General features: G+C 41.8%; 2 protein-coding genes across 4 annotated transcripts in view; both read left to right on the top strand.

The window, feature by feature from the left end:
• Window positions 1-357: 357 nt before the first annotated feature.
• LOC111958441 (uncharacterized) lies at window positions 358-14,740 on the top strand. Of its 2 annotated transcripts, XM_070437180.1 has the most exons (7): window positions 358-889; window positions 1,841-1,971; window positions 2,339-2,521; window positions 7,851-8,015; window positions 8,368-8,479; window positions 11,962-12,086; window positions 13,641-14,740. In XM_070437180.1, exons 1-7 carry the CDS (start codon window positions 604-606, stop codon window positions 14,532-14,534), a joined length of 1,896 nt encoding a protein of 631 aa, XP_070293281.1. In that variant the 5' UTR covers window positions 358-603; the 3' UTR covers window positions 14,535-14,740. The 2 variants fall into 2 exon arrangements, with proteins under 2 accessions (XP_070293281.1, XP_023835467.1); XM_023979699.2 differs by lacking the exon at window positions 13,641-14,740 and having other exon boundaries at window positions 11,962-13,387.
• A 2,003-nt stretch (window positions 14,741-16,743) lies between these two features.
• Window positions 16,744-25,321, top strand: part of LOC111958450 (uncharacterized) — a 93,326-nt gene continuing 84,748 nt past the window's right edge. The window contains exons 1-3 of one of the 2 annotated variants that reach the window (XM_023979688.3): window positions 16,744-17,240; window positions 21,002-21,132; window positions 21,316-22,935. In XM_023979688.3, coding sequence (XP_023835456.2) covers window positions 16,991-17,240; window positions 21,002-21,132; window positions 21,316-22,431 — 1,497 coding nt within the window. In that variant the 5' untranslated portion in view covers window positions 16,744-16,990 and the 3' untranslated portion in view covers window positions 22,432-22,935. Of the gene's footprint in view, window positions 17,241-21,001; window positions 21,133-21,315; window positions 22,936-25,321 lie in introns of those variants that run through there. The other variant, XM_070437201.1, reaches the window with a different exon arrangement.

The raw sequence follows: 25,321 nt of genomic DNA, 5'->3' as shown, positions 1-25,321 counted from the left end.
ATGCGTGCATCAGTGAATGTGTGTGTAAAAATGTGTGCTTTGTAGCATTTATTGCAATGGTCATTAACTGCACAGCACAAACGGAGAAGAAATAGGACTAAATTGGCATAATTTTAAGTGCAGCTGAACGTTTTTTGTGGGACTCAGGGATTTGACAGAAGAGGCAGTACAAGTAACCCTATCAACGAAGATACTGCCCTAACAGACTCCTGAGCCTGTGTTGGGATGTGATTTAAATTGTAATGTGACTGAAGGAGGGGGAGTTTTATTTTTTACTTTGTATGTCGGTTTTAACCCGTAGTTTACCACCCATACAATAGGTGGCGGCATGCACCCCTAACAGTTGTTTGCGAACCGTCATAAAATCAAAGAAGTTAACGGAAGTTACCAGTTACCGTTACCAAGAACAATTTCCTCTTTTGAATTTGTATGGGTTATTTAGATGTTTATTAACATCATGGAACTCACAATATGACTCATTTAACTAGACAGTATCACATACTAACCTCAGGTAGTCTTTAATTCGCGTTGGAGACGAGACTTGGTTGATTTATGTTATCTAGGTAACGCTAGCAAGCTAGCTGCTAACCTTAGCTAACAATAATGGCTAACAGTAATTGTATGGTTTTTCACACTCAAATAGCCTCCGTCATGGAGGTGCTAGCGAATGCGGCCGTGGCAGAGATCTGTAAACTCGTAGATGACGACTATGCAGTGTTTCGTTTAGAAATAACTCAAAGCCAGAAAGAAAACAGGGGATTACGGAGGAAACTACAGTTACTGGAACTGAAGGTGGCACGGGAGCGGGCAGAGAGGACAATACGAGAGCGTGTCCTCGCTAGTCGTCCAAGTAGTGTCAAAGTCGTCGACCGATACAGAATAGCAAGAGGTACATTTGACAAAAGGCCGCCTGTTCATGCCTGTAGCCCCATTACTCTGCATTAGCCAGCAGATCCGACCAGCTTGCTTGCAGCTGCACTAGGTCTAGGTCAGCCATATTTTCTGAGTAGATTAAAACAACGGAGCCGGGGCGAGACATGGCTCAGAAAGCATACCTCAATCCAGGGATTAAAAAATGCTTTGTATTCTGAATTGTCCAATTATCCCAACTGTTACACTGAGAGAATTGAAAGACTGCTAGTTTTTCTGGAAAACTGGACTGTTCGTTATCATGCTAGGTAGCAGAAACCACAGCGGCCATTTTGGGAATGGCAGTGTCAGCCAATCAGCTCCTTTGTTGTTCAACGCCATTCCATAATGGCTACTGTTAGCTAGCATGAGGACAAACATGGCAGTTTAGCACTCTCACTATCACTCTTCAATATTCTCTGTGTAACAGTTGGGATAATGGGACAAGAGTGTCCAAAGCAGTTCTCAATAGAAGTACATTTTCTAAACCATATCTCACTCCGGCTCCACATGTCTTAATCTACACAGGAAGTCTGTCAAATCCTAGTGCAGCTGTAAATAAGCAGATATGATCTGCTGGCTACCCTCTGCACGTGTTCAGATGTGTTAGCCAGAATTGTGTCTTGGTCAGTTTTTGAATAATAAGCAATAATTCCCCCAATTAATTAGCTATCTTGCGCAAAGACACATGATCATTTCGAACCAGACTCATCTGATTATTGATTTACTGCATTTCCTATTTTTTACTCAATGAAAACAATGTGATACATGGAACACTATACATTGATCAATAAATAGTATATTAAGAAGTTGAGAAGTGTTACCTTGCATTCTAGCCAATTCTAGACAGTGACAAAACTGTCAATAGTGTACAATATAGCATTGACAGTAGCTAACCTAACCGCCTCTTTTCCCCCAATCACTCTCCCAGGTGAAGGACATCTCACTGAAGGCTACAGAAGCATTGTGAAGCCAGCGGGACACAATACATGGAGAGATGACCAACCAATCACTGTTGATGAGGGGAGTGGAAACTCAACCCAGCACATTATCGTGATAGAGGTTAGTGTGATAGTATTACATCAAAATTACAGTACATCAAATGTGTCCAGTTTATTTCAGAAAGGCTCCCCTCAGCTGTTCACTTGCTTACATCCTCATTTATCTGTGAGACTTCAATATTACATTGTTATCCAATTCTACTCATGATACCGGTAATAACTGGGGATGGGCATTTGAAATATTTTCACTATTCAAATAATTATAATTGTATTTAATTGAGACAAAGCCTTTTCATAGTTAAAATAGGCCTATGATTTTTTTCATTCCAAAATGAATACTGTTGCAAGTATTCGAATACTAACCTCCATTCAGATATTCAAATAACCTCTCCCATTCCTGGTAATAACCTCCTCTCTTCTTATGTCAGTCTGCAGATGCAGAGGATGCAGGTCCTGGGGTCAAGCAGGAGAGGACTGGAGGAGAGGAGGACCCACAACACAGCATTGACATCCAGACTGGAGCAGCGTCTGGAGTGGCGCCCCCTGTAGCCACAGAGGACCTATCCACCCCCAACGCGCCCCAGGCCAAGACATGGCACAGCATCACGGAGGTCAGTGGAACGTGGAATGCCGTCCTTAAGTCAGAGACAGACACCAAGACTTTAACTGTAACACACAGAATCTGACCACAGATCAGACCCATAAAGACTGAGTCTGGGGCCACTAGGCTGTCCTGTTCCCAGCTCAGAGTATTTACCGGTATTTCACCAGAGCCAGAGGACAGTTCATTCCCCTGGAGATGGTGAGGCGTTAGACACTAGTGTTGATGATCTATCTTGTTCTTACACTACAGAGATGGACTCTGGCAACATGCCTGTGGGGTTTAGACACACAGAATGATCTGTCTAGAGGAGAATGGAACTGGTACAATAGTATTGTATACTCTGAAGGGTGCCTAGATTTGAAAGGGTAGGTTGTAGTCTTTGGTAGATGAGATGACTTTGAAAGTGGAGGGTGACGCTCCTCCCACATGGAATGCAGATAGTCACCTAGGAGACGGACACTCACTGCAAATATTTCTTAGATTACAGGGGAAGCTTTGAGACAAATCCAAATGTCACGACCCACTCCCCTGTACATGCGTTCAGGGATCGCGATCCAGTGTTCATGCCGATGGCACTTTCCGATTCACACGGCCGTGTCCTTTTCGATCAGGTTTTGAACTCAAATGACAGAGCTCGAGCCCAGGCTCAGGGAGGTCGCGCAACATCAGGGGGTAGTAAAGAGAAACGGTTCCTCTGCATGTTCTGTAACAAAGGCTTTAGCTGCCTTCATTGGGTGGGGATCCACCAGAGGGTCCACACAGGGGTGAAATCCTTCAGCTGTATTCAGAGTTACATGCACTTAGCCCAGGCTTGCATTCTGAAGAGGCACCAGAGGAGGCATACAGGGGAGAAATCCTACAGCTGCACCCAGTGTGAGAAGAGGTTCTCCCGCCAGGACCATCTGAAGATGCACATGAAGGTCCACATGGGAGAGAGGCCATTCGCCTGTACTCACTGCGGGAAGAGGTTCTCAGAGAGGAGCTATCTCAGGATACACTGGCAGAATTACCATTCCAGTCTATAACATAGAAAGTAACCATTCTGCTCGATAGCTTCTGAGGTTTAGATCAAACCCTGCATTAAAGACAAAGATTAATTTTCTTTGTTGTCAGCAAAACATATCCACCGATGCATTTGGAGTAACAGATTTCAGTATAGAATATTACTGGGTAGAATATTGCATCTATACATTGTGTGATATACAGTGCCTAGTGAAAGTCTACACACACCTTGCACAGTCTTCACATTTTGCTGCCTTAAAATTAAGTCTAAAAAGGGATTAATTCGGATTTAGAAAGTTAAAGTATTGTGGTGGCAACACCTAACCCTGGAACAGTTGTATTCTTCACAAATTATACACATTTTAATGCCAAATACACACCAGAATGACTTTCCAAGAGGTGTTGAGTGATCCTGACTTAAATCTGAGACAATGTTTGAATATTGCTGTCCATCAATTATTCCCAATCCAATGTACTGAATTTGAGCAATATTGACAGGAACAATGAATATACAAGTAAAAGAATAGAAAGACTTGAGTAAAAATCAGGATAAAGTGTGTGTGTGTGTGTGTGTGTGTGTGTGTGTGTGTGTGTGTGTGTGTGTGTGTGTGTGTGTGTGTGTGTGTGTGTGTGTGTGTGTGTGTGTTTGACGTACCAGTCAAACAGTTTGGACACCTACTCATTCCAAGTTTTTTATTTATTTAGACTATTTTCTACATTGTAGAATAATAGTGAAGACATCAAAACTATGAAGTAACACATGTTACTACATGGAATCATGTAGTAACCAGAAAAGTGTTAAACGAATCAAAATATATTTGAGATTCTTCAAATTAGTCACCCTTTGCCTTGATGACAGCCTTGCGCAGTCTTGCCATTCTCTCAACCAGTTTCATGAGGTAGTCACCTGGAATGCATTTCAAAACTGAATTTGTGGAATCTGTCTGTCCTGAGTGGCGCAGCGGTCTAAGGCACTGCATCTCAGTGCAAGAGGTGTCACTGCAGTCCCTGGTTCGAGTCCAGGCTGTATCACATCTGGCTGTGATTGGGAGTCCCATAGGACAGCGCACAATTGGCCCAGCATCGTCCGGGTTTGGCCGGAGTAGGCCGTCATTGTAAATAAGAATTTGTTCTTAACTGACTTTTGTAGTTAAATAAAAATGATTTAAAAAATTGCCTTGACGACAACTTTGCACACTCTTGGCATTCTCTCAACCAGCTTCATGAGGAATGCTTTTCCAATGGTCTTGAAGGAGTTCCCACATATGCTGAGCACTTGTTGGCTGCTTTTCCTTCACTCTGCGGTCCAACTCATCCCAAACCAACTCAATTGAGTTGTCAGGTGATTGTGGAGGCCAGGACATCTGATGCAGCACTCCATCACTCTCCTTGATCAAATAGCCCTTACACAGCCTGTAGGTGTGTTTGGGGTCCTTGTCTGTTGAAAAACAAATGATAGTCCCACTATGCACAAATTAGATGATGGCGTATCGCTGCAAAATGCTGTGGTAGCCATACTGGTTAATTGTGCCTTGAATTTTAAATAAATCACAGACAGTGTCACCAGCAAAGCACCATCACATCTCCTAGTCCATGCTTCACGGTGGGAACCACACATGCAGAAATCATCCATTCACCTACTCTGCGTCTCAAAGACATGGCGGTTGGAACCAAAAATCTCACATTTGGACTCATCAGACCAAAGGAAAGATTTCCACCGGTCTAATGTCCATTCTCGTGTTTCTTGGCCCAAGCAAGTCTTCTTCTTATTGGTGTCCTTTAGTAGTGGTTTCTTTGCAGCAATTCAACCATAAAGGCCTGATTCACTCAGTCTCCTCTGAACAGTTGATGTTGAGATGTGTCTGTTACTTGAACTCTGTGAAGCATTTATTTAGGCTGCAATTTCTGAGGCTGGTAACTAATGAACTTATCCTCTGCAGCAGAGGTAACTCTGGGTCTTCCTTTCCTGGCAATCCTCATGAGAGCCAATTTCATGATGGCACTTGATGGTTTTTGAGACTGCACTTGAAGGAACTTTAAAAGTTTTACGGAGTGACTGACCTTCGTGTCTTAAAGTAATGATGGACTGTCGTTTCTTTTTGCTTATTTGAGCTGTTCATGCCATAATATGGACTTGTTTTTTTACCAAATAGGGCTATCTTCTGTATAACACCCCTACCTTGTCACAACACATCTGACTGGCTCAAACGCATTAAGAAGGAAAGAAATTCCACAAATCAACTTAAGGCACACCTGTTAATTGAAATGCATTCCAGGTGACTACCTCATGAAGCTGATTGAGAAAAGGCCAAGAGTGTGCGAAGAGGTTGCTACTTTGAAGAATCTAAAATATATTTTGATTTGTTAAACACTTTTTGGGTTATTTCATAGTTGTGATGTCTTCACTATTATTCTGCAATGTAGAAAATAGTACAAATAAAGAAAAACCCTTGAATGAGTAGGTGTGTCCAAACTTTTGACTGGAACTGTATACGCCAAAAAGGTATTTTACACATTGTGTTTGTACTGTGTAGGCTATGATGTTAAAAAATGCCTATTTCATTACTTCCATTCAACTACCTAATTTTTTTCGCCAGATATAGTTTTAATTTGAAAATTAATTCAGTTCATCAGGTTCATGCAGATTTTTAGTTGAGACGTTGTGTGGTTATCATGTTGTGTATTAACGTTTTAATAAACACAAAATGGGACTTTTCATTCTAAGACTTTCATTGAGACTTATTTTAACATACATTACATATGATCTGCATACACACAGTGCTTTATAACCAATACACTTACCAAAATAGTTTAGTCACGTTTGAATGACTTTTGACTTGTCATAGCTGACTTATATTTACCCACAACATCATATTTATGTCCACCATGATGGGTTTAACGACAATGAAGTCATTCTGTAACTACAGTATAGGACTCAAACCTAGTGGGGATGGGTAAACACTCCGGCGTCATACTTGCTAACATGAGAAAAAGTTTAAGTTAAACTGTTTCTCTGTCTCAAAATGTGCATCAGCCAAATAACATTGTTGATTAACTTGCACGTGATAAGAGGGTTAGCCAATTAAAATTGTCCATGTAGTTGGACGTGATCCAACACTTGTTCATTAAACCCAAAGATTCGCCTCTTCCTCTCTGTGAAAGCATTCTGATAATCAAAGCAACTAGATCACATGCGTTTAACTGGCTGGTCATATAGTGTAGAGCGTTTCAAACTTTTTTCCCTTTGAAATGTAGAGTGTGAAGGGAATTGCAGCCAACAGCTTGAAGATTAAGAATGAATTTAATAAGTAGCTACGTCTTTCTTCAGCCTTTCAGACAAAGATATTGCATAAGCTATTACACAGACGTGTCCACTTAAATGTAGGCCTACAACCTTTTTATATGCATTTATAATGATCAACTTTGTCACATGCATTATTTTTGACTCGAGGACCAACAGTGGAGCGTTTTTTCCTCTAATAAAAACTTTCTCCCGAGGGGGATCGAAGCTCGCGGCCATCATCTCTCTCCGTCTCTGGGTTTATCACGCCACCAATTAGTGATGGCAGTCAAGAGGAAATTACAGCAATTTGACAAGAAGACCACGAGCATCTTCAACTTTTTTTTACGATGTACGCGAATATAACTTGTATAATCCTCCTACATCTTTAGTGCTATGAAAGCACATTAATATATGTGAATTGGATAGGCAAAAACTTTTTGGTCATATATGCGAGGTAGTAGCCTAGTCAAGGATGCATCATCATGCAATATTGGGACACAACACTTTACAGACCTAGACCTAGTGGAACAAAATAACCTTGAATTTGTAGGTTTTAAAATAATCCCTCTGGTGGCCAAATTGACCTATTTTAATTAATGCCATTTGTTTGTGGATAAAAAGTCTAAGGTCTTTGATAGGATGATGTGAAATTTGTTACAGGAAATAATCACTGCCACCTTGTGAGATTCGCGTAAGGATAACATGTGCCAGGTTTTCTGATCGGACCAGCTAGAATATAAAGAAAGAGAAAGGGGGATACCTAGTCAGTTGTACAACTAAATGCATTCAACCCAACCCCTCTGAATCAGAGAGGTGCAGGGGGCTGCCTTAAACAACATCCACGTCATCGGCGCCCGGGGAGCAGTTGTATAGCTTTTTATCATGTGCAAGTAAATCAACAATTTTAGTTGGCTGATGCACATTTTGAGACTGAGAAACTGTTTATAATGTTAGCAAGTATGGCCTATCCATGTTGAAAGTGTGTTTATTATCTTTGTGTATGTACCTGAGGGAGTGTATGTCTGTGTAATCTGTATCACCTCTCTTCCAGGAGGAGGAGGGTCCAGAGGTGCTGCTGGTGAAGGAGGAGGGGTGTGAGGAGGGTCTGGGGAACCCTGAGGGGACTATAATCATGGAGGACAATCAGACTACACCTCCTCCTGAACCCACAGAGGAACCAGCTGAGCAGCACAGGACCACACACAGTCTCACTGAGGTGAGCCCACTGTAAACTACTGTCTGAATGGTATTAGGTCAGGGTCTGTATCCACAAAACCTCTCAAGAGTAGGAGTGATGAACTAGGATCAGTTTAGCCTTTTAGATCATAATGAATAGGATTATATGGAAAGATCAGCACTCCTACTCAGACTCTTTGTGGATACGAGCCCAGGTCTTGATAAATGTTGTCCTAAGTGTGGGACCATGCCTTTGAATTTAAAACCATGTAAAACAATCAAATCAACTAACAAGTTTCCATAGTACACATAGCAATCCCTCATTGCTAAATCAGAAGCTGCTCCATAGCAGGATCTCTTGATCCAACATCCTCTCACTCTATCTCTTACAGTCAGTAGACATGGAGGATGGGAAGCCTGATCTGCTACTAGTCAAAGAGGAGACTATAGAAGACGGACCAGAGAGCATTGACCTGCTGAGTGGACTAAAGATGGGGGAGCAAGGTAAGGGAGAAATACATCTGGGTCTTTTATAAATAATGAGCTCAGAATTGGGATCAAAATTTCAAAAAGATTTGAAACAAAAAATATTAATGATTTTCTTGCAGTTCCACAGTGTACTTAAAGGAATATATGCAAATTGTCCCTTAACGCCACCTATACAACAACATAGGCCCAAGACTATACATCCTTTAAGAAGGGTTCATACAGATATTGGAAAGTCAAATTCAAGGACTTTCAGGGACTTTTTTTTCAGGCACTTAATAGTAATTTTCAAGGACCTCAATATTGTACAATTGTATAATTTATATAATTGGAAATATAGGGCCTAATATAGAACCCCCCCCACCACCAAAAAGTGTCCCCCCAAAAAAGTAAACCATTACCACTTTTTTTTGTCCTTGTCAATGCATTGATATTCAAATTAGAATTACATTCTAAAATATGAGAATAATGTGGAGTTGCCTGACTAAATAGATTGGTTGCATGCATGGCGGTTTTCCTGTAGCCGATGCAGGCACACATAATAAAGCCGTGAATAGCGGTAGCATCAAACTCAAACTCACCGTTTGAATCTCACCATCAGTTGTTTTTTTATGAAGAGAAAGCGACCAAAAACCAGGTTCCTTTTGTACTGGAAGGATTTGTATGGAAAGACAAGTTGAAGCCAGAATTAGATGTTGTCATCCTCTTAATAACCACACGTGGTTTTACCAAAACAGAGTAGTGCAACACCCTTTAATTGAAGCAGCGGGAAACAAACGCAAGTGGCCACTCACAAAAACGGATCAAAAAAGAAATCAGGGATAATTATAAGGGAGCAGGACTTATAAATTGGCTACAATAATTACAAGGACTTTTCAAGCACCAAATTGAGGAAATGTCTGATTTTCAAGGTAAGCCAATTCCAGTACTTTAATTTCTCAGCTACAAATTAAAGTTCAAGTAGGCTACTTCAAGTCCCTTGTATTATTTAAAATTACAGGTGTAACATGGAAACCAAAATGTATTTGTCATGTCATTACCAGATCATATTGGGATGAAGCCCACTGGGCTGTGTAATGTGTTGTCTTTATATCCAGAATAATTCATAGGAACAGCTTGGGTGTTGCGCAATAGTCTATCCTTCACAACTGTGTACAGTTGACTCGGTGTAATAGTCTATCCTTCACAACTGTGCACAGTAGACTCGGTGTCCAATCTGAGGCACAAAAACATATTAAAACATCAACTCATTACCTTGATGCTTTCTCTGTTAAATCTTACGAGACCCTGCTGTAAATCAAGCAGATGACCAACATCAATTCACTAGGGACATTAGATCCAACGTGGATCCATGCACAACTGTCTTCACAGGCGTAACAAATTAGACAAATATTCAGAACATTCCTCGCAAACACCTTTTTTTCCAGCACTTGTGCCGATGTTTTATCGCATTTGCTATCACTAACAGCTGTTCATCACTTGAATGTAATTCAAAAAAATTCAGATGCCGATGTGTGAAAATATCACAGCATAATTAAACAGCTCGACATCAAATGCGCATCCAACAACTATTATGTAATTATTGAAGAACCACGTTAATGACAGTATCGACTTAGGTTTTAAGTATCAAGGTAAGGTGACTCATTCGGTTGGAAGCATTCGATTTTGCAATCTTTTTGGGGATTTGTGTCCATAAACTGTTTTCACCCCGTAACACACGGACACACAAAATGTTACGTAGTTGCACTGTATTTCTGAGATCTCTATACAAAAAACTGTCCGACAGCTAGATCGAGGATTCTTACAGGGTTAAAGTTAGTCTAATATATGATATAATGGCAACACTGCCATAAATTTAAGGACAGAAAATAATGTTTTATGTCACACAGTGTTGGACAAATCCGTCAAGACACAACCCATGAGAAAGGGTTAACAGGTTTTAAATCAACTCTGCAATTTTATTGAATATATACTATATATACAAAAGTAATTGGACACCCCTTCAAATTAGTGGTTTCGGCTATTTCATCAACATCCGTATAAAATCGAGCACACAGGCATGCAATCTCCATAGACAAACATTGGCAGTAGAATGGCCTTACTGAAGAGCTGTGACATTCAACGTGGCAATGTCATAGCATGCCACCTTTCCAACAAGTCAGTTCAACAAATTTCTGCCCTGCTAGAGCTGCCCCGGTCAACTGTAAGTGCTGTTATTGTGAAGTAGAAACGTCTTGGAGCAACAACGGCTCAGCCATGAGGTGGTAGGCCACACAAGCTCACAGAACAGTGCTGAAGCGTGTAGTGTGTAAAAATAGTCTGTTCTCGGTTGCAACACTCACTACCGAGATCCAAACTCCCTCTGGAAGCAGCGTCAGCATTAGAATTATTAGGCAGTAGCTTCATGAAATGGGTTTCCATGGCGGGCAGCTGCACACAAGCCTAAGATTACCATGCGCAATGCCAAGCGTCGGCTGGAGTGGTGTAAAGCTTGCTGCCATTGGATTCTGGAGCAGTGGAAACGCGTTCTCTGGAGTGATGAATCATGCTTCAACCTCGAAGTCCGACGGATGAATCTGGGTTTGGCGGATGCCAGGAGAACACTACCTGCCCCAATGCATAGTGCCAACTGTAAAGTTTGGTGGAGGAGGAATAATGGTCTGGGGCTGTTTTTCCTGGTTTGGGCTAGGTCCCTTAGTTCCAGTGAAGGGAAATCTAAACGCTACAGCATACAATGACATTCTAGACGATTCTGTGCTTCCAACTTTGTGGCAACAGTTTGGGGAAGGACCTTTCCTGTTTCAGCATGACAATGCCCCTGTGCACAAAGCGAGGTCCATACAGAAATGGTTTGTCGATCGGTGAGGAAGAATTGACTGGCCTGCACAGTGCCTTGACCTCAACCCCATCGAACACCTTTGGGATGAATTGGAACGCTGACTGCAAGCCAGGCCTAATCGCTCAACGTCAGTGCTCGACCTCACTAATGCTCGTGGTTGAATGGAAGCAAGTCCTTGCAGAAATGTTCCAACATCTAGTGGAAAGCCTTCCCAGAAGAGTGGAGGCTGTTATGGCAGCAAAGGGGGACCAATGCCATATTAATGCACATGATTTAGGAATAAGATGTACGAAGAGCAGGTGTCCACATACTTTTGGTCTTGTAGTGTATCTATGCTCCCCCCCTTATACCTTAATGTAATGACACAAAAAAATGTGGCAGATTATTATCAATGTCTTATCAGCAGCTATAACAAGTTGTCCAGCGTAGGAAATCCTCACTGGTACCATAGTCTATAGAAAGACCCACATACAGAACATAATAGATATACTTCAATGGAAATAGTGATGCACCTGGCTATTTAATCAATACAACTTATGTTAACATACAAAAACACACATTATATTGTATTGTATGAACTTCACCAGGTAATTGACTCAAACTCCATATGTAGAGTTCTCTGCCAAGTTTGTAAAGTCTACTTTGTAACCTCTTCCTACAGATGGTTGGCTGGAGGCTAACAGAAGAGACTGGGCTGCCATCTTGGAATCTCAGACCCAGATGGGTGCAGCCAAGGGCCCGGGGGACATCACTGAGCAGGCCAGGACCAGAGGCGAAATAGTGGAGGTCAGTGGATGGGACAGCATCTTCAACTCTGGGCTGGGGAACAACACTGTTAACCACAACCAGAAACAGACAGTCGAACACAAAACAACATCCGATCTTAGTCTCCATGACAACAGATTGGCTGAGACCAGAGCGGGGCGTAGATTTGGTCTGCAGGGATGGGGATGTGTCGGTTCGCGGCGGGAGAGAATAGACACAGACTCGGCTAGCGATGCTCCGTCCTGTTCCTATAGTTGTGACTCAGAGGGATTGGTGGCACCTCAGGTTAACCCCCTAGCAGGTGCTGCCTTCAGCATACCTTCTATAGGATCTATCAACTGGAACATGGACCCTGCGACATCACAGACCCTCCCTGGCATTCGTCCTCCTCACACTCTCCTAATGTTAAACCAGAACTCAGACAATGCCAGTGCCTCAACACTAAATGGCTACACAAGCCCATTGACAAATGACAGTAATAGTAACGCTATCAGTAGATCTGGTGGCAAAGAGAAGCGCTTCCCGTGTTCGTTCTGTGGGAAAGCCTTCAGTTTCCCCAAACAGGTGAAGATCCATCAGAGGATGCACACAGGGGAGAAACCGTTCAGCTGCCACCTGTGCCGGGCCAGTTTTTCAGACTCATCCAACCTGAAGAGGCACCAAAGGGTCCACACAGGGGAGAAACCATACAGCTGCCCTCAGTGTGAGAAGAGGTTCTCCCACCAGCACCAGCTGAAGAGGCACCTGATGGTCCACACAGGAGAGAGGCCATTCTCCTGTATGCACTGCGGGAAGAGATTCTCAGAGAGGAGCTACCTCAGAATACACCAACAGAAAATGCATAAAGTCCATGAATAGTGTATGGTGACATGTAATGTAGTATTAGCTAGTTTGTAGTTTATTCTGTTGGTTTTCGATGTAATACAGAACTGGATGGGGTAAAATGAGGATGATGAAAATGTGTGATGAGGAAGAGTAGATGATATGATATGGTGATAGTTGGTGTGATGGTGTCTGTAAAAATGCTTCCCTGATGAAATTTGACAACCTTGTCCTGTTTGATGCCAGTGTTTTATAATGAAGCACTGATATTGCCTTAATTCATGTTTATTAATGTAGTGAAGCTGTGTGTAATGTTAAAACCTATTTCAAGGCGTTCTAAAATTCAATTTATCAAAGTGAGGGTGCCTAATTTACACAAAGGATAAAGTGTTACCATAGGGAGAAAAGTTATTCTGGTCACATGTATCATTTTATGCAATAAAAGTACTGTACTTCACAATATTACAATTTTGTTGAAATTAAATACATATTCAACTCTGTGCTGACTGACTTGGTTATTCTTTTATCGTGGTAGGGACTGAGTTTGCCTTCTCTCAGTCGAACCAAAACATACTTAATTCTTGAATCAACACATGGACAATTTTTATAAACTCCAATGACTCCATATTATTGGGTACTTGAATCACAATATTAGAGATTGGCTTGACTGTGGTAAACATTTTATAATGTCTACAGTAAAGAGATTCTTATATAAACCTTTTCTCTGCTCTTCTGTACATTTTGTGTTTACAGTCTGCAGTCCATGAGGACCTGCTGATATCCGGTGTTGCTGGAGGGAGAGACTGGACCTCTGAAGTGGCTGGTCACAAACCCTGGCCCCGGATCCGAACCCTGGATCAGGAGCCGTCGCTCTTCCTTCGCGAGTCGGAACCAGGACCGAACCACCACCACACAGAACAAAACCAGTGGACAGGTGGAAGTCCTGTTGGTCATCAAAAAGACAGAGGCCCCAAACAGGGATCCAGTCTGCAGCCCAGACCCTTCTCTTCACAGTCTCAGTGCAGGGATGGAGCAGGGCCTGGGGCTGATAGAGATAGACCCTCCTGTTCTCATGATACAAACACCACAATATCTATGATGAACAGAGCAGGTCACCCTGGGCTTCAGCCTTCACAGAGAGTGGTGGGAGACCCCCCTGGTAGGAGTCTAACAGGAAGTCTGTCTTCTCCAGGATCTTGTCTAATGCCTGGTGAATGGGTTCATAGAAGGCCTGGGCATGGACCTCGTCCTAGCCTTCCTCAGCTGCCTCATGGGTACCCCATGAATACAGACAGTGTCAGGATGGCCGTTCACAACGAGAGTTACCTAGCCTATAACACAGCACCCAATCCCAACAACACCCAAACAATGGCTACAGGTCAAGGAGGGAGCTCAAAGACTCCTGCTTCTACCTCCTCTGGTGTCATTGGGTCACAACGTGGGAGGCCGAGCATTAGGACAGACGCGGACAAGCCGTACGCCTGTCCCACGTGTGGGAAGCGCTTCGCTAGGGCACACTATTTGAGGGAGCACCAGACCGTTCACACCAAGGAGAAGCCCTTCAAGTGCAAACTATGCTACAAGAGCTTCTCCTTCCTGAGTAACCTTACCAGACATAGGAGTGTCCACAACCGGGAGAAATCGTAGCACTGTGGTTTGAGATGTATGTCTGGGATAGTTATCATGTTAAGTGTCTTGGGTTAAGAGGGTAATTAAACCACATACCCCTCATTAACCCTTTAACTGGTCATTTGAAACAGTTTTTAGAGAGAGTAAACCTAGGCTAGAACAAGGAAAGTTGAATATTTACCTTACTAATGTGATTGATGGAATAAAGTCCTATTATTTTACTATTTTTGCTAACACATTGTTCTTTCTAAACAAGTCTGCTCTCAGCTTAAAAGATACTGATCATAGGAGATATGGGTAATGTAATAAGCTGTACCTTATTTCAAATAACAGTGCACATACACTTTTTTCATTTAACCATACCCTTTGGTGACTATTTAACAGTCGGATGGCCTGGAGATAGAAGCTGGTTTTCAGTCTCCCGGTCCCAGCTTTGATGCACCTGTACTGTCTCCACCTTCTAGATGGTAGCGGGGTGAACAGGCATCCTTGATGATCTTCCTGTGACATTGGGTGCTGTAGATGTCCTGGAGGGCAGGCAGTGTGCCACTGGTGATGCTTTGGCGCTAACTGCACCACCCTCTAGAGCAGGGGTGTCAAAGTCAAATGGACGGAGGGCCAAATAAAAAATTTAGCTACAAGCCGAGGGCCGGACTGTTCGAATGTTCATTGAAAAWTTTTTMAATGACGCATATAGTCTAGTGAACCTAATTGAACCTACTGAAAACCTAACAAATATATTCCAATATGATCAGATAAATAAAGCAATATTTTCTTATGGCTCTGTCAGTAATCTTTAATTTTCAACAGACACAAAAGACAAATTTCCTTTATATAAAAATCCCCATAACATGAACATTAAATGAAAGAAACCGGTATTCAAGGCACCATCAGTAGCCTATATTTTCTATTTTAGCAAAAGTGGGCTAAATTTACTTCAAAGAAAAAAACAATAATAGCAATTTTCTATCATCCACTCAACTGAAATATTTTTAAAATATAATTGGATTGAAATACAATAAAATAAAGTGCAAAAATCTATTAATCAAAAACAACACTTTGTTTAAGGAGAAGTAACATGCAGTGAAAACAAATATTAAACTAAACTAAAGTCCACTCCGCGGATGAAAATTGACAACTGGGCAATGTCAGAAATGTCGGTGCTCTCATCCACAGCCAAGGAATATGCAATGAAATCTTTTCCCTTTTTCACAAGCTGCTCTTTTAGATTGATGGACAACTGGTCTACTCTCTCGGCAATGGTGTTTCTGCTCAGACTCACATTTAAAAAGAGTTGCCTTTTTTCTGGGCAAACTTCGTCACAAACTTTAATCATGCAGTTTTTGATGAAATCCCCCTCCGTAAATGGCCGGGCTGATTTAGCGATCTCTTCTGCCAAAATAAAACTGGCCTTGACAGCAGCCTGGCCTTGTGATTTGGCTTTTTTGAACAGAGCCTGTCGAGATTTGAGGCCTCGTTTTAATTCCTCTGCCTTTTGTAGCCTTTGTTCCATGTCCATATTCTTGTTTTTGTCCGCGTGTTTCGTTTCATAATGTCGTCTCAGATTATACTCTTTCAGTACCGCCACACTTTCTCCACACAGAAGACACACAGGTTTTCCAGCTACCTCCGTGAACATATACTCCGACTCCCACCTTGTTTGAAACCCCCGGTTCTCAGTGTCCACCTTCCGTTTTGCCATTTTTGATGGGTATCTGAAAGTTAATTTTACTGTGATGCTGACGACTGCTGTGCCAATAAATATTGAAATGAAGCAGCCTACTGCTCGGTGCGTCACCGTTGCATTGTGGGAAATGTAGTATTGGTGCGTGTAAAAGATCTGCGGGCTGCCGGCTTGCTGCGGTCTGCGGGCCGGTTCTAATAATAAATCAAGATCATCCCAGGGGCCGTAAAAAACCTTCTCGCGGGCCGGATGTGGCCCGCGGGCCTTGACTCTGACATATGTGCTCTAGAGAGCCCTGCGGTTGCGAACAGAGCAATTGCCGCACCAGGCAGTGATACAGGATACTCTCATTGGTGCATCTTTGGGGCCAAGCCAAATTTCTTCAGCCTCATGAGGTTGAAGAAGTGCAACACCACACGGTATATTTCAGGTTGTCAGTGATCTGTATGCCGAAGAACATCGTTTTTTTTAATAGGTCTATTTTTGTGTTTTTGTATCGATGTCTTTTTTTCTTCCCCTATCCTAAATGCTTTATTTTTTCTATGGTTTACCGCCTTGTGCAGTAGGCGGCGGTATGCACCTCTAAAGATTGTTTGCAAACTGCTGTAATACCGAAGAAGAAGTGAACAGTGTCCGATAACATTTTCCACGTTAAGCGTTTTTTGTTATTATTTAGACGTTTATTAACACCATTTAACTGCACAGCATCACATAATTACCTCATAATTCGCGTTGGAGACGGGACTTGGCTGATATATGTTATGTTGGTAACGCTAGTTAGCTGCTAACAATGGCTAACTGTATGGTTTTTCACACTGAAATAGCCTCCATCATGGAGGTGCTAGCGAATGCAGCCGTGGCAGACATCTGTAAACTCGTAGACGACGACTATGCAGTGTTTCGTTTGGAAATAACTCAAAGCCAGAAAGAAAACAGGACATTGCGGAGGAAACTACAGCTATTGGAACTGAAGGTAGCACGGGAGCGCATCCTTCCCAGTAGTGTCAAGATCCTCGACCGATACAGAGGAATGGCAAGAGGTACATTTTGCAGAAAGCCGAGGCTGTGGGGCCCTGTCGACCCCTTCCGCTCTGCGCATGTGTGACTTTAGATGTGTTAACCATAATTGGGTCTTGGTCCGTTTTTGGATAGTATGCAATAATTCCCCTGATTATTTAGGTATGTTGCAAAGACAATATAATATTCTAACCAGATTAATGATTAGCTGCATTTCCTATTATTTACTAATTGAAAACAATATGACGCATGAACATAATCAATCGATCTATAAATAGTACATAAATAAATTATGCTTAATGTTACATCCTTGCCAATTCCAGACAGTGAGTACGTTGACATGCACAGTAATAATTCGATATTAAACTGATTATGGCAGTAGGCCTATTATGAAATAATCACGTAAACAGACACTTTATCATAATCGGCATAATGTCCAATCGGATTAAGCATACGCCAATTAAATTATCTGGTTTTCTAAGCAATCTTTAGTATTATTAGAGCATGTAAACACCTTAATCAGCGTTTCAGCCGAGAGAACCTCCCTCTTTAGCACAAGTGAAGTCTGACCGATTGCGTCAATTTGCTTAATTCTGCTGTCAAACTTTTTCATTATGCAATCCAACATTTTTACTGGATATGTGTGCAACAAAAGTTCAACATTCACCTTTTCCTACTAGTTCTGTCAAGTCTATGCATACAATATGATGCATATGTTGGAGATATCCAATGTGTGCACCACACAGAACACTGCAACAGCAATGCTGTGAGGCAAACGATGCGTTCCAATGGGAATGAATGTACTTCTGGTGTCCGAAAACGCAATGACAATGTCGGTGTAATGAAGGCGTGAGTTCTGAACAACTGAAAGTAGGCATCTTAGAAGTAGTTTTCGCATTACAAACTTTATACGTCCGAACTCTGAATCAAATATGCTTCCCAAAAATAACATGGCCCTGTGGTAGAACGTTTATTTTTATTGGCAATTTTCTGCATTCATCAGAGTGCCATCAGGTAGTGTGATATCAGATGTGTCCATGTAAAGAGGATTATTAGGGAAATCGTTGTTCTTGCAAAACATGTCTACGTTTTAATCAAACTATTATATTAATCTGTATGGAAGTCCAGAGAGGACATATAAATAAATAATTCCCTCGTTATGTCGATCACAACGACATAACAAAATTAGTTTTGTAGAGCTCACGAGATATACTATAAATATGAGTGGACGCATTGATGATAGATTGACAGTGTGGCTGAGGTGATTGCTACACTAAGGGATGGTACATTTCATACCAACATCATGCTTTCATTTGTGTTTGGAGCTCATTATCAGTTTTTAAGTTAGAATGTTAGCAAGCTAAATGTCCCTTACCTTGAGCTAAGAGCTCTTGGGGCATCTAAGTCCTCGTGGGGCGTCTATGCCCTGAACGAGCACGTTCCCCCAGGCTGTTTGCCACCCCCAAGACCACAGTCAATCGCATGCAAGCAACAACGCAGCTACAGAGCCTTCAGAAAGTATTCACACCACTTGACTTATTCCATATTTTGTTGTTACAGGCTGCATTTTCTCACGCATCTACACACAATACCCCATAATGACAAAGTGAAAACATGTTTTTAGAAATGTTTGCAAATTTATAGAAAATGTAAATACAGAGATATCTAATTTACATACGTTTTCACACATCTGAGTCAATACTTTGAAGAAGCACCTTTGGAAGCGATTACAGATGTGAGTCTAAGTCTTTAAGAGCTTTCCACGCCTGGATTGTGCAACATTTGCCCATTATTCTTTTCAAAATTCTTCAAGCTCTGTCAAATTGGTTGTTTGTCATTGCTAGAAACCATTTTCAAGTCTTGCCATAGATTTAAGTAGATTCATGTCAAAACTGTAGGACATCCACTCAGGACATCCACTGTCTTCTTCGTAAGCAACTCCAGTGTAGATTTGGCCTGTTTTAAGTTATTCTCCTGCTGAAAGGTGAATTCATCTTCCAGTGTCTGGTGGATAGCAGACTGAAACAGGTTTTCCCAAATATAACACAACACTTTGTATTCAGGACAAAAAGTGTATTGCTTTGCCACATTTTCTTCTGTATTATTTAGTGCCTTGTTGCAAACAGGATGCATGTTTTGGCATATTTGTATTCTGTACAGGCTTCCTTCTTTTCACTCTTTCATTTAGATTAGTATTGTGGAGTAATTACAATGGTGTTGATCCATCCTCAGTTTCTCCTCCTGTAACTGTTTTAAAGTCACCTTTGGCATCATGGTGAAATCTCTGAGTGTTTTCCTTCCTCTCCGGCAACTGAGTTCGGAAGGATGCCTGTGTCTTTGTAGTAACTGGGTGTACTAGGTGTACACCATCCAAAGTGTAATTAACTTTACCATGCTCAAAGGGATATTCAATGTCTGCTTTTTTCATTTAATTGTATCTACCAATAGGTGCCCTTCGTTGTGATGCATTGGAATACCTTCCTGGTCTTTGTGGTTGAATCTGTGTTTGAAATGTACTGCTCGACTGAGGGACCTTACAATTTTCTGTATGTATGTGGTACAGAGATTGAGGTAGTCATTTAATAATCATGTTAACTTATGTGACTTGTTAAGCACATTTTTACTCCTGAACTTATTTAGGCTTGCCATAACAAAGGGGTTGAATATTTAATGACTCAAGACATATCAGCTTTAAATTTTTGTTAACTTGTAAAAATGTCAAAAACACAATTCCACTTTGACATTACGGGGTATTGTGTGTCGGCCGGTGACAAAAAAAAAATCTAAATTGAATCCATTTCAAATTCAGGCTGTTGCAAAAATGTGGAAAAAGTCAAGGGGTGTGAAGGCACTTTAACTTGTCTAGAAGGCCAGCATCCCGGAGTCGCCTCTTCACTGTTGACGTTGAGACTGGTGTTTTAGTGGTTACTATTTAATGAAGATGCCAGTTGAGGACTTGTGAGGCGTCTGTTTCTCAAACTAGACACTCTAATGTACTTGTCCTCTTGCTCAGTTGTGCACCGGGGCCTCCCACTCCTCTTTCTATTCTGGTTAGAGAGAGATTGCACTGTTCTGTGAAGGGAGTAGTACACAGCGTTGTACGAGATCTTCAGTTTCTTGGCAATTTCTCGCATGGAATAGCCTTAATTTCTCAGAACAAGAATAGACTGATGAGTTTCAGAAGAAAGTACTTTGTTTCTGGCCATTTTGATCCTGTAACCGAACCCACAAATGCTGATGCTCCAGATACTCAACTAATCTAAAGAAGGCCAGTTGTATTGCTTCTTTAATCAGAACAACAGTTTTCAGCTGTGCTAACATAATTGATCATTAGAAAACCATTTTGCAATTATCTTTTCAAAATGATAAACTTGGATTAGCTAACACAACGTGCCATTGGAACACAGGAGTGATGGTTGCTGATAATGGGCCTCTGTTCACCTATGTACATTTTCATAAGAAATCAGCCGTTTCCAGCTACAATAGTCTACAACATTAACAAATGTCTACACTGTATTTTTGCACAATTTGATGTTATTTTAATGGACAAAAAATTGCTTTTCTTTCAAAAATAAGGACATTTTAAGTGACCCCAAACTTTTGAAAGGTAGTGTATGTCCTCTCTGGACTTCCATAAATCTGACTGTCCACAATAATCACATTATTATATTATTGTGTGCATGTAACTGTACTCTGTGTCAAAACGGTCAATAGTGTACAATATAGTGTTGACCATTGACAGTAGCTAACCTAACCACCTCTTTTCCCCAAATCACTCTCTCAGGTGAAGGACATCTCACTGGAGGCCACAAGAGCTTTGTGAAGCCAGCAGGACACAAAACATGGAGAGATGACCAACCAATCACTGTTGATGAGGGGAGTGGAACCTCAACCCAGCACATTATAGTGATCGAGGTTAGTGTAATAGTGTTACATCAAAATGGCCAGTTTATTTCAGAAAGGCTCCCCTCAGCTACTCACTGTCTTACATGTACATCCTCATTTATCTGCCATAGGGGAGCTTGTGAGACTTCCCTACGACATTGTAATCCAATGCTACTCATGTACCGGTATTAACCTCCTCTCTTTCTGTGTCAGTCTGCAGAGGCTGCAGGTCCTGGGGTCAAGCTGGAGAGGTCTGAAGGAGATGGGGACCCACGGCAAAGCAGAGACATCCAGCCTGGAGCAGCTGGGGCGCCCCCTGTAGCCACAGAGGACCCCACCACCGCCCCAGCGTCCCCCAGGACCCGATGCAGCATCATGGAGGTCAGTGGAACGCCGAACGCCGCCCTCAAGTCAGAGACAAACACAGAAACAGAGACTTTAACAGGGTTGGGGCGACTGGACTGTCCTGCTCCTCGCTCAGAGTATTTACTTCACGGGAACCTGAGCCCGAGAACAGTTCTGTCCCATCGGGACTCAGGTGATGCGGTACAGACTTGCAATGATCTGTCCTGTTCATATGCTACAGAGACAAAGATGATACCTGCTGACATGCCTGTGGTATTAGATACACAGACTAATCCAATGAGAGGGGACTGGAACCGGTACAGTAGTAGTGTATACTCTGAAGGGTCCCTAGATAAGAAAGGAGAGGGTCTGGTCGTGGATGAGGTGACTGTGAAAGTGGAGGGCGACGCTCCTCTGACATGGAATGCAGACGAGACTCAGTTACGAGGAGGACACTCGCAGGGTAACGCTAGTGACTTCTTAGACTACAGGGAAAGCTTAGAGACCAATCTAAATGTTGTGACCCATTCCCCTTTACACTCACTCAGGGATCGTGACCCAGTGTCCATATCGATGGGGCCTTCTGATTCACACGGCTGCGTCCTTTTTGATCAGGTGCTGAATTCAAACGACAGGACTAGGGCTCAAGCTCAGGGAGGGGGAGCCACATCAGGTAATAGTAAAGTGAAACGGTTCCTCTGCATGTTCTGTAACAAAGGCTTCAGCTGCCTACAGAAGGTGGAGATCCACCAGAGGGTCCACACAGGGGTGAAACCCTACAGCTGTACCCAGTGCGATATGCGCTTCGCTGAGGCTGGCAGCCTGAAGAGGCACCAGAGGGTCCACACAGGGGAGAAACCCTTCAGCTGTACCCAGTGTCATATGCGCTTTTCCCACTCGTCCAGCCTGAAGAGGCACCATAGGGTCCACAACCCTACATCTGCCCCCAGTGTGAGAAGAGGTTCTCCCACCAGAACCAGGTGAAAATGCATCTGAAGGTCCACACGGGAGAAAGGCCATTCACCTGTACCCACTGCAGGAAGAGCTTTTCAGAGAGGCGCTACCTCAGGATACACCAGCAGAGTAACCATTCCACTCGATAGCTTCTGACGTTTAGCTCAAACCCTGCATTAAAGACAAAGATTCATTTTTATTGTTGTCAGCAGAAAAGACCCACTGATGCATTTGGAATCAAGAGATGAACAGATTTCAGTGTTGAATATTCCGGGGTAGAATATTTCATCAAGACACTGTGATATATAAGCCTAAAAAGTCTGTCACATATTGTGTTTGTACTGTGTAGGCTATATGATTGTCACAAATGCCTATTTCATTACTTCCATTCAACTACTTTCCCAAGACACTTTTAATGGAAAAATTATTGCGGTTTATCAAATTAATGGAGATTTTTAGTTTAGACGTCTGTGTGGTTTTCATATGGTGTATTTAACACTTGTTTATTTAATAAACACAAAATGGGCCTTTTCATTCTTAGACTTTCATTGCGACTCGTTTTGGCCCTGTACTCCAGCACTTTGGATATGAAAATGACTGAGATTAATATGTAGACTGTCAGCTTTAATTTGAGCATATGTATTTTCATCCATATAACCTTTTAGAAGTTTCAGCACTTTTTGTACATAGTCCCCCCTTTTTAGAGGACCAAAAGTATTGTAAATTCACTTAAGTGTATTGAAGTAGTCAAGTTTAGTATTTGGTCCTATATTCAATGATTACATCAAGCTTGTGACTCTACAAAGTTATGAGATGCATTTGCTGTTTGTTTTGTTTGTTTCAGATTATTTGATGCGTCTTTCACTCATTGTTCAAGATTCATTCAGGATTATCTGTAATCATGGTAGCATCCACATTAATATATACAGTTGAAGTCGGAAGTTTACATACATTTAAACTCAGTTTCACAATTCCTGACATTTAATCCTAGTACAAATTCCCTGTCTTAGGTCAGTTAGGATCACCACTTTATTTTAAGAATGTGAAATGTCAGAAAAATGGTAGAGAGAATGATTTATTTCAGCTTTTATTTCTTTCATCACATTCCCAGTGGGTCAGAAGTTTACATACACTCAATTAGAATTTGGTAGCATTGCCTTTAAATTGTTTAACTTGGGTCAAACATTTTGGGTAGCCTTCCACAGGCTTCCCACAATAAGTTGGGTGAATTTTGGCCCATCCTCCTGACAGAGCTGGGGCAACTGAGTCAGGTTTGTAGGCCTCCTTGCTCGCACACGCTTTTTCAGTTCTGCCCACAAATTTTCTGTAGGATTGAGGTCAGGGCTTTGTGGTGGCCACTCCAATACTTTGACTTTGTTGTCCTTAAGCCATTTTGCCACAACTTATGGAAGTATGCTTGGGGTGATTGTCCATTTGGAAGACCCATTTGCGACCAAGCTTTAACTTCCTGACTGATGTCTTGAGATGCTGCTTCAATATATCCACATAATTGTCCTGTCTCATGATGCCATCTATTTTGTGAAGTGCACCAATCCCTCCTGCAGCAAAGCACCCCCACAACATGATGCTGCCACCCACGGTTGGGATAGTGTTCTTTGGCTTGCAAGCCTTCCCTTTTTCCTCCAAACATAACGATGGTCATTATGGCCAAACAGTTCTACTTTTGTTTCATCAGACCAGAGGACATTTCTCCAAAAAGTACGATCTTTGTCCCCATGTGCAGTTGCAAACCATAGTCTGGCTTTTTTGTGGCGGTTTTTGAGCAGTGGCTTCTTCCTTCCTGAGCGGCCTTTCATGTTATGTCGATATAGGACTCGTTTTACTGTGGATATAGATACTTTTGTACCTGTTTCCTCCAGCATCTTCACAAGTTCTTTTGCTGTTGTTCTGGAATTGATTTGCACTTTTCGCACCAAAGTACGTTCATCTCTAGGAGACAGAACGCGTCTTCTTCCTGAGCGGTATGACGGCTGCGTGGTCCCATGGTGTTTATACTTGTGTACTATTGTTTGTACAGATGAATGTGGTACCTTCAGGCATTTGGAAATTGCTCCCAAGGATGAACCAGACTTGTGGAGGTCTACAATTTTTTTCTGAGGTCAAGCAAAGAGGCACTGAGTTTGAAGGTAGGCCTTGAAATGCATCCACAGGTACACCTCCAATTGACTCAAATGATGTCAATTAGCTTATCAGAAGCTTCTAAATCCATGACATCATTTTCTGAAATTTTCCAAGCTGTTTAAAGGCACAGTCAACTTAGTGTATGTTAACTTCCGACCCACTGGAATTGTGATACAGTGAATTATAAGTGAAATAATCTGTCTGCAAACAATTGTTGGGAAAATTACGTGTCATGCACAAAGCAGATGTTCTAACCGACTTGCCAAAACTATAGTTTGTTAACAAGAAATTTGTGGAGTGGTTGAAAAATGAGTTTTAATGACTCCAACCTAATTGTACGTAAACTTCCGACTTCAACTGTAAGTGTTTAGAAACATTCTATTCTTATTTACAATAAAAGTGACTCCAAAATGACGCCCTACATTATTTACCATTCATTTCTATTGGGTGCAAAATAATTAGAAAAATAACCAAAACAAACAACAAATACATCCAAGTTTGTAGTTACAAGCTCGATGTAGTCATTGCGTGCTAGGAATATGGGACCAAATACAAAAATTACAAAAGTAAATTTGTCCCAATACTTTTGCTCCCCTAAAATGGCGGGACTATGTACAAACAGTGCTGTAATTTCTAAACGGTTTGCCCGATATGGATGGAAATACCCTCTAATTAAATCTGTCGGTCAGCACGCTCATTGTCATTTCAAATCCAAAGTGCTGGAGTACAGAGCCATAACAACAGAATTGTCACTGTCCCAATACTTTTGGAGCTCCGT

This window comes from Salvelinus sp. IW2-2015, linkage group LG34 (genome assembly GCF_002910315.2).
Source record: "Salvelinus sp. IW2-2015 linkage group LG34, ASM291031v2, whole genome shotgun sequence".
In the NCBI taxonomy this organism is placed as follows: Eukaryota; Metazoa; Chordata; class Actinopteri; order Salmoniformes; family Salmonidae; genus Salvelinus; species Salvelinus sp. IW2-2015.
Note: the sequence above shows the minus strand (reverse complement) of the source record. Positions and strands in the feature narration are given on the sequence as shown.

What these genes read in the sequence shown, in the direction of transcription:
- LOC111958441 (XM_070437180.1), top strand. Translation starts at nt 604, where the DNA reads ATGGCTAACAGTAATTGTATGGTTTTTCACACTCAAATAGCCTCCGTC. An exon ending in CCGATACAGAATAGCAAGAG is followed by an intron (nt 890 to 1,840) that starts GTACATTTGACA and finishes TCACTCTCCCAG; the next exon opens with GTGAAGGACATCTCACTGAA. An exon ending in AGCACATTATCGTGATAGAG is followed by an intron (nt 1,972 to 2,338) that starts GTTAGTGTGATA and finishes TTCTTATGTCAG; the next exon opens with TCTGCAGATGCAGAGGATGC.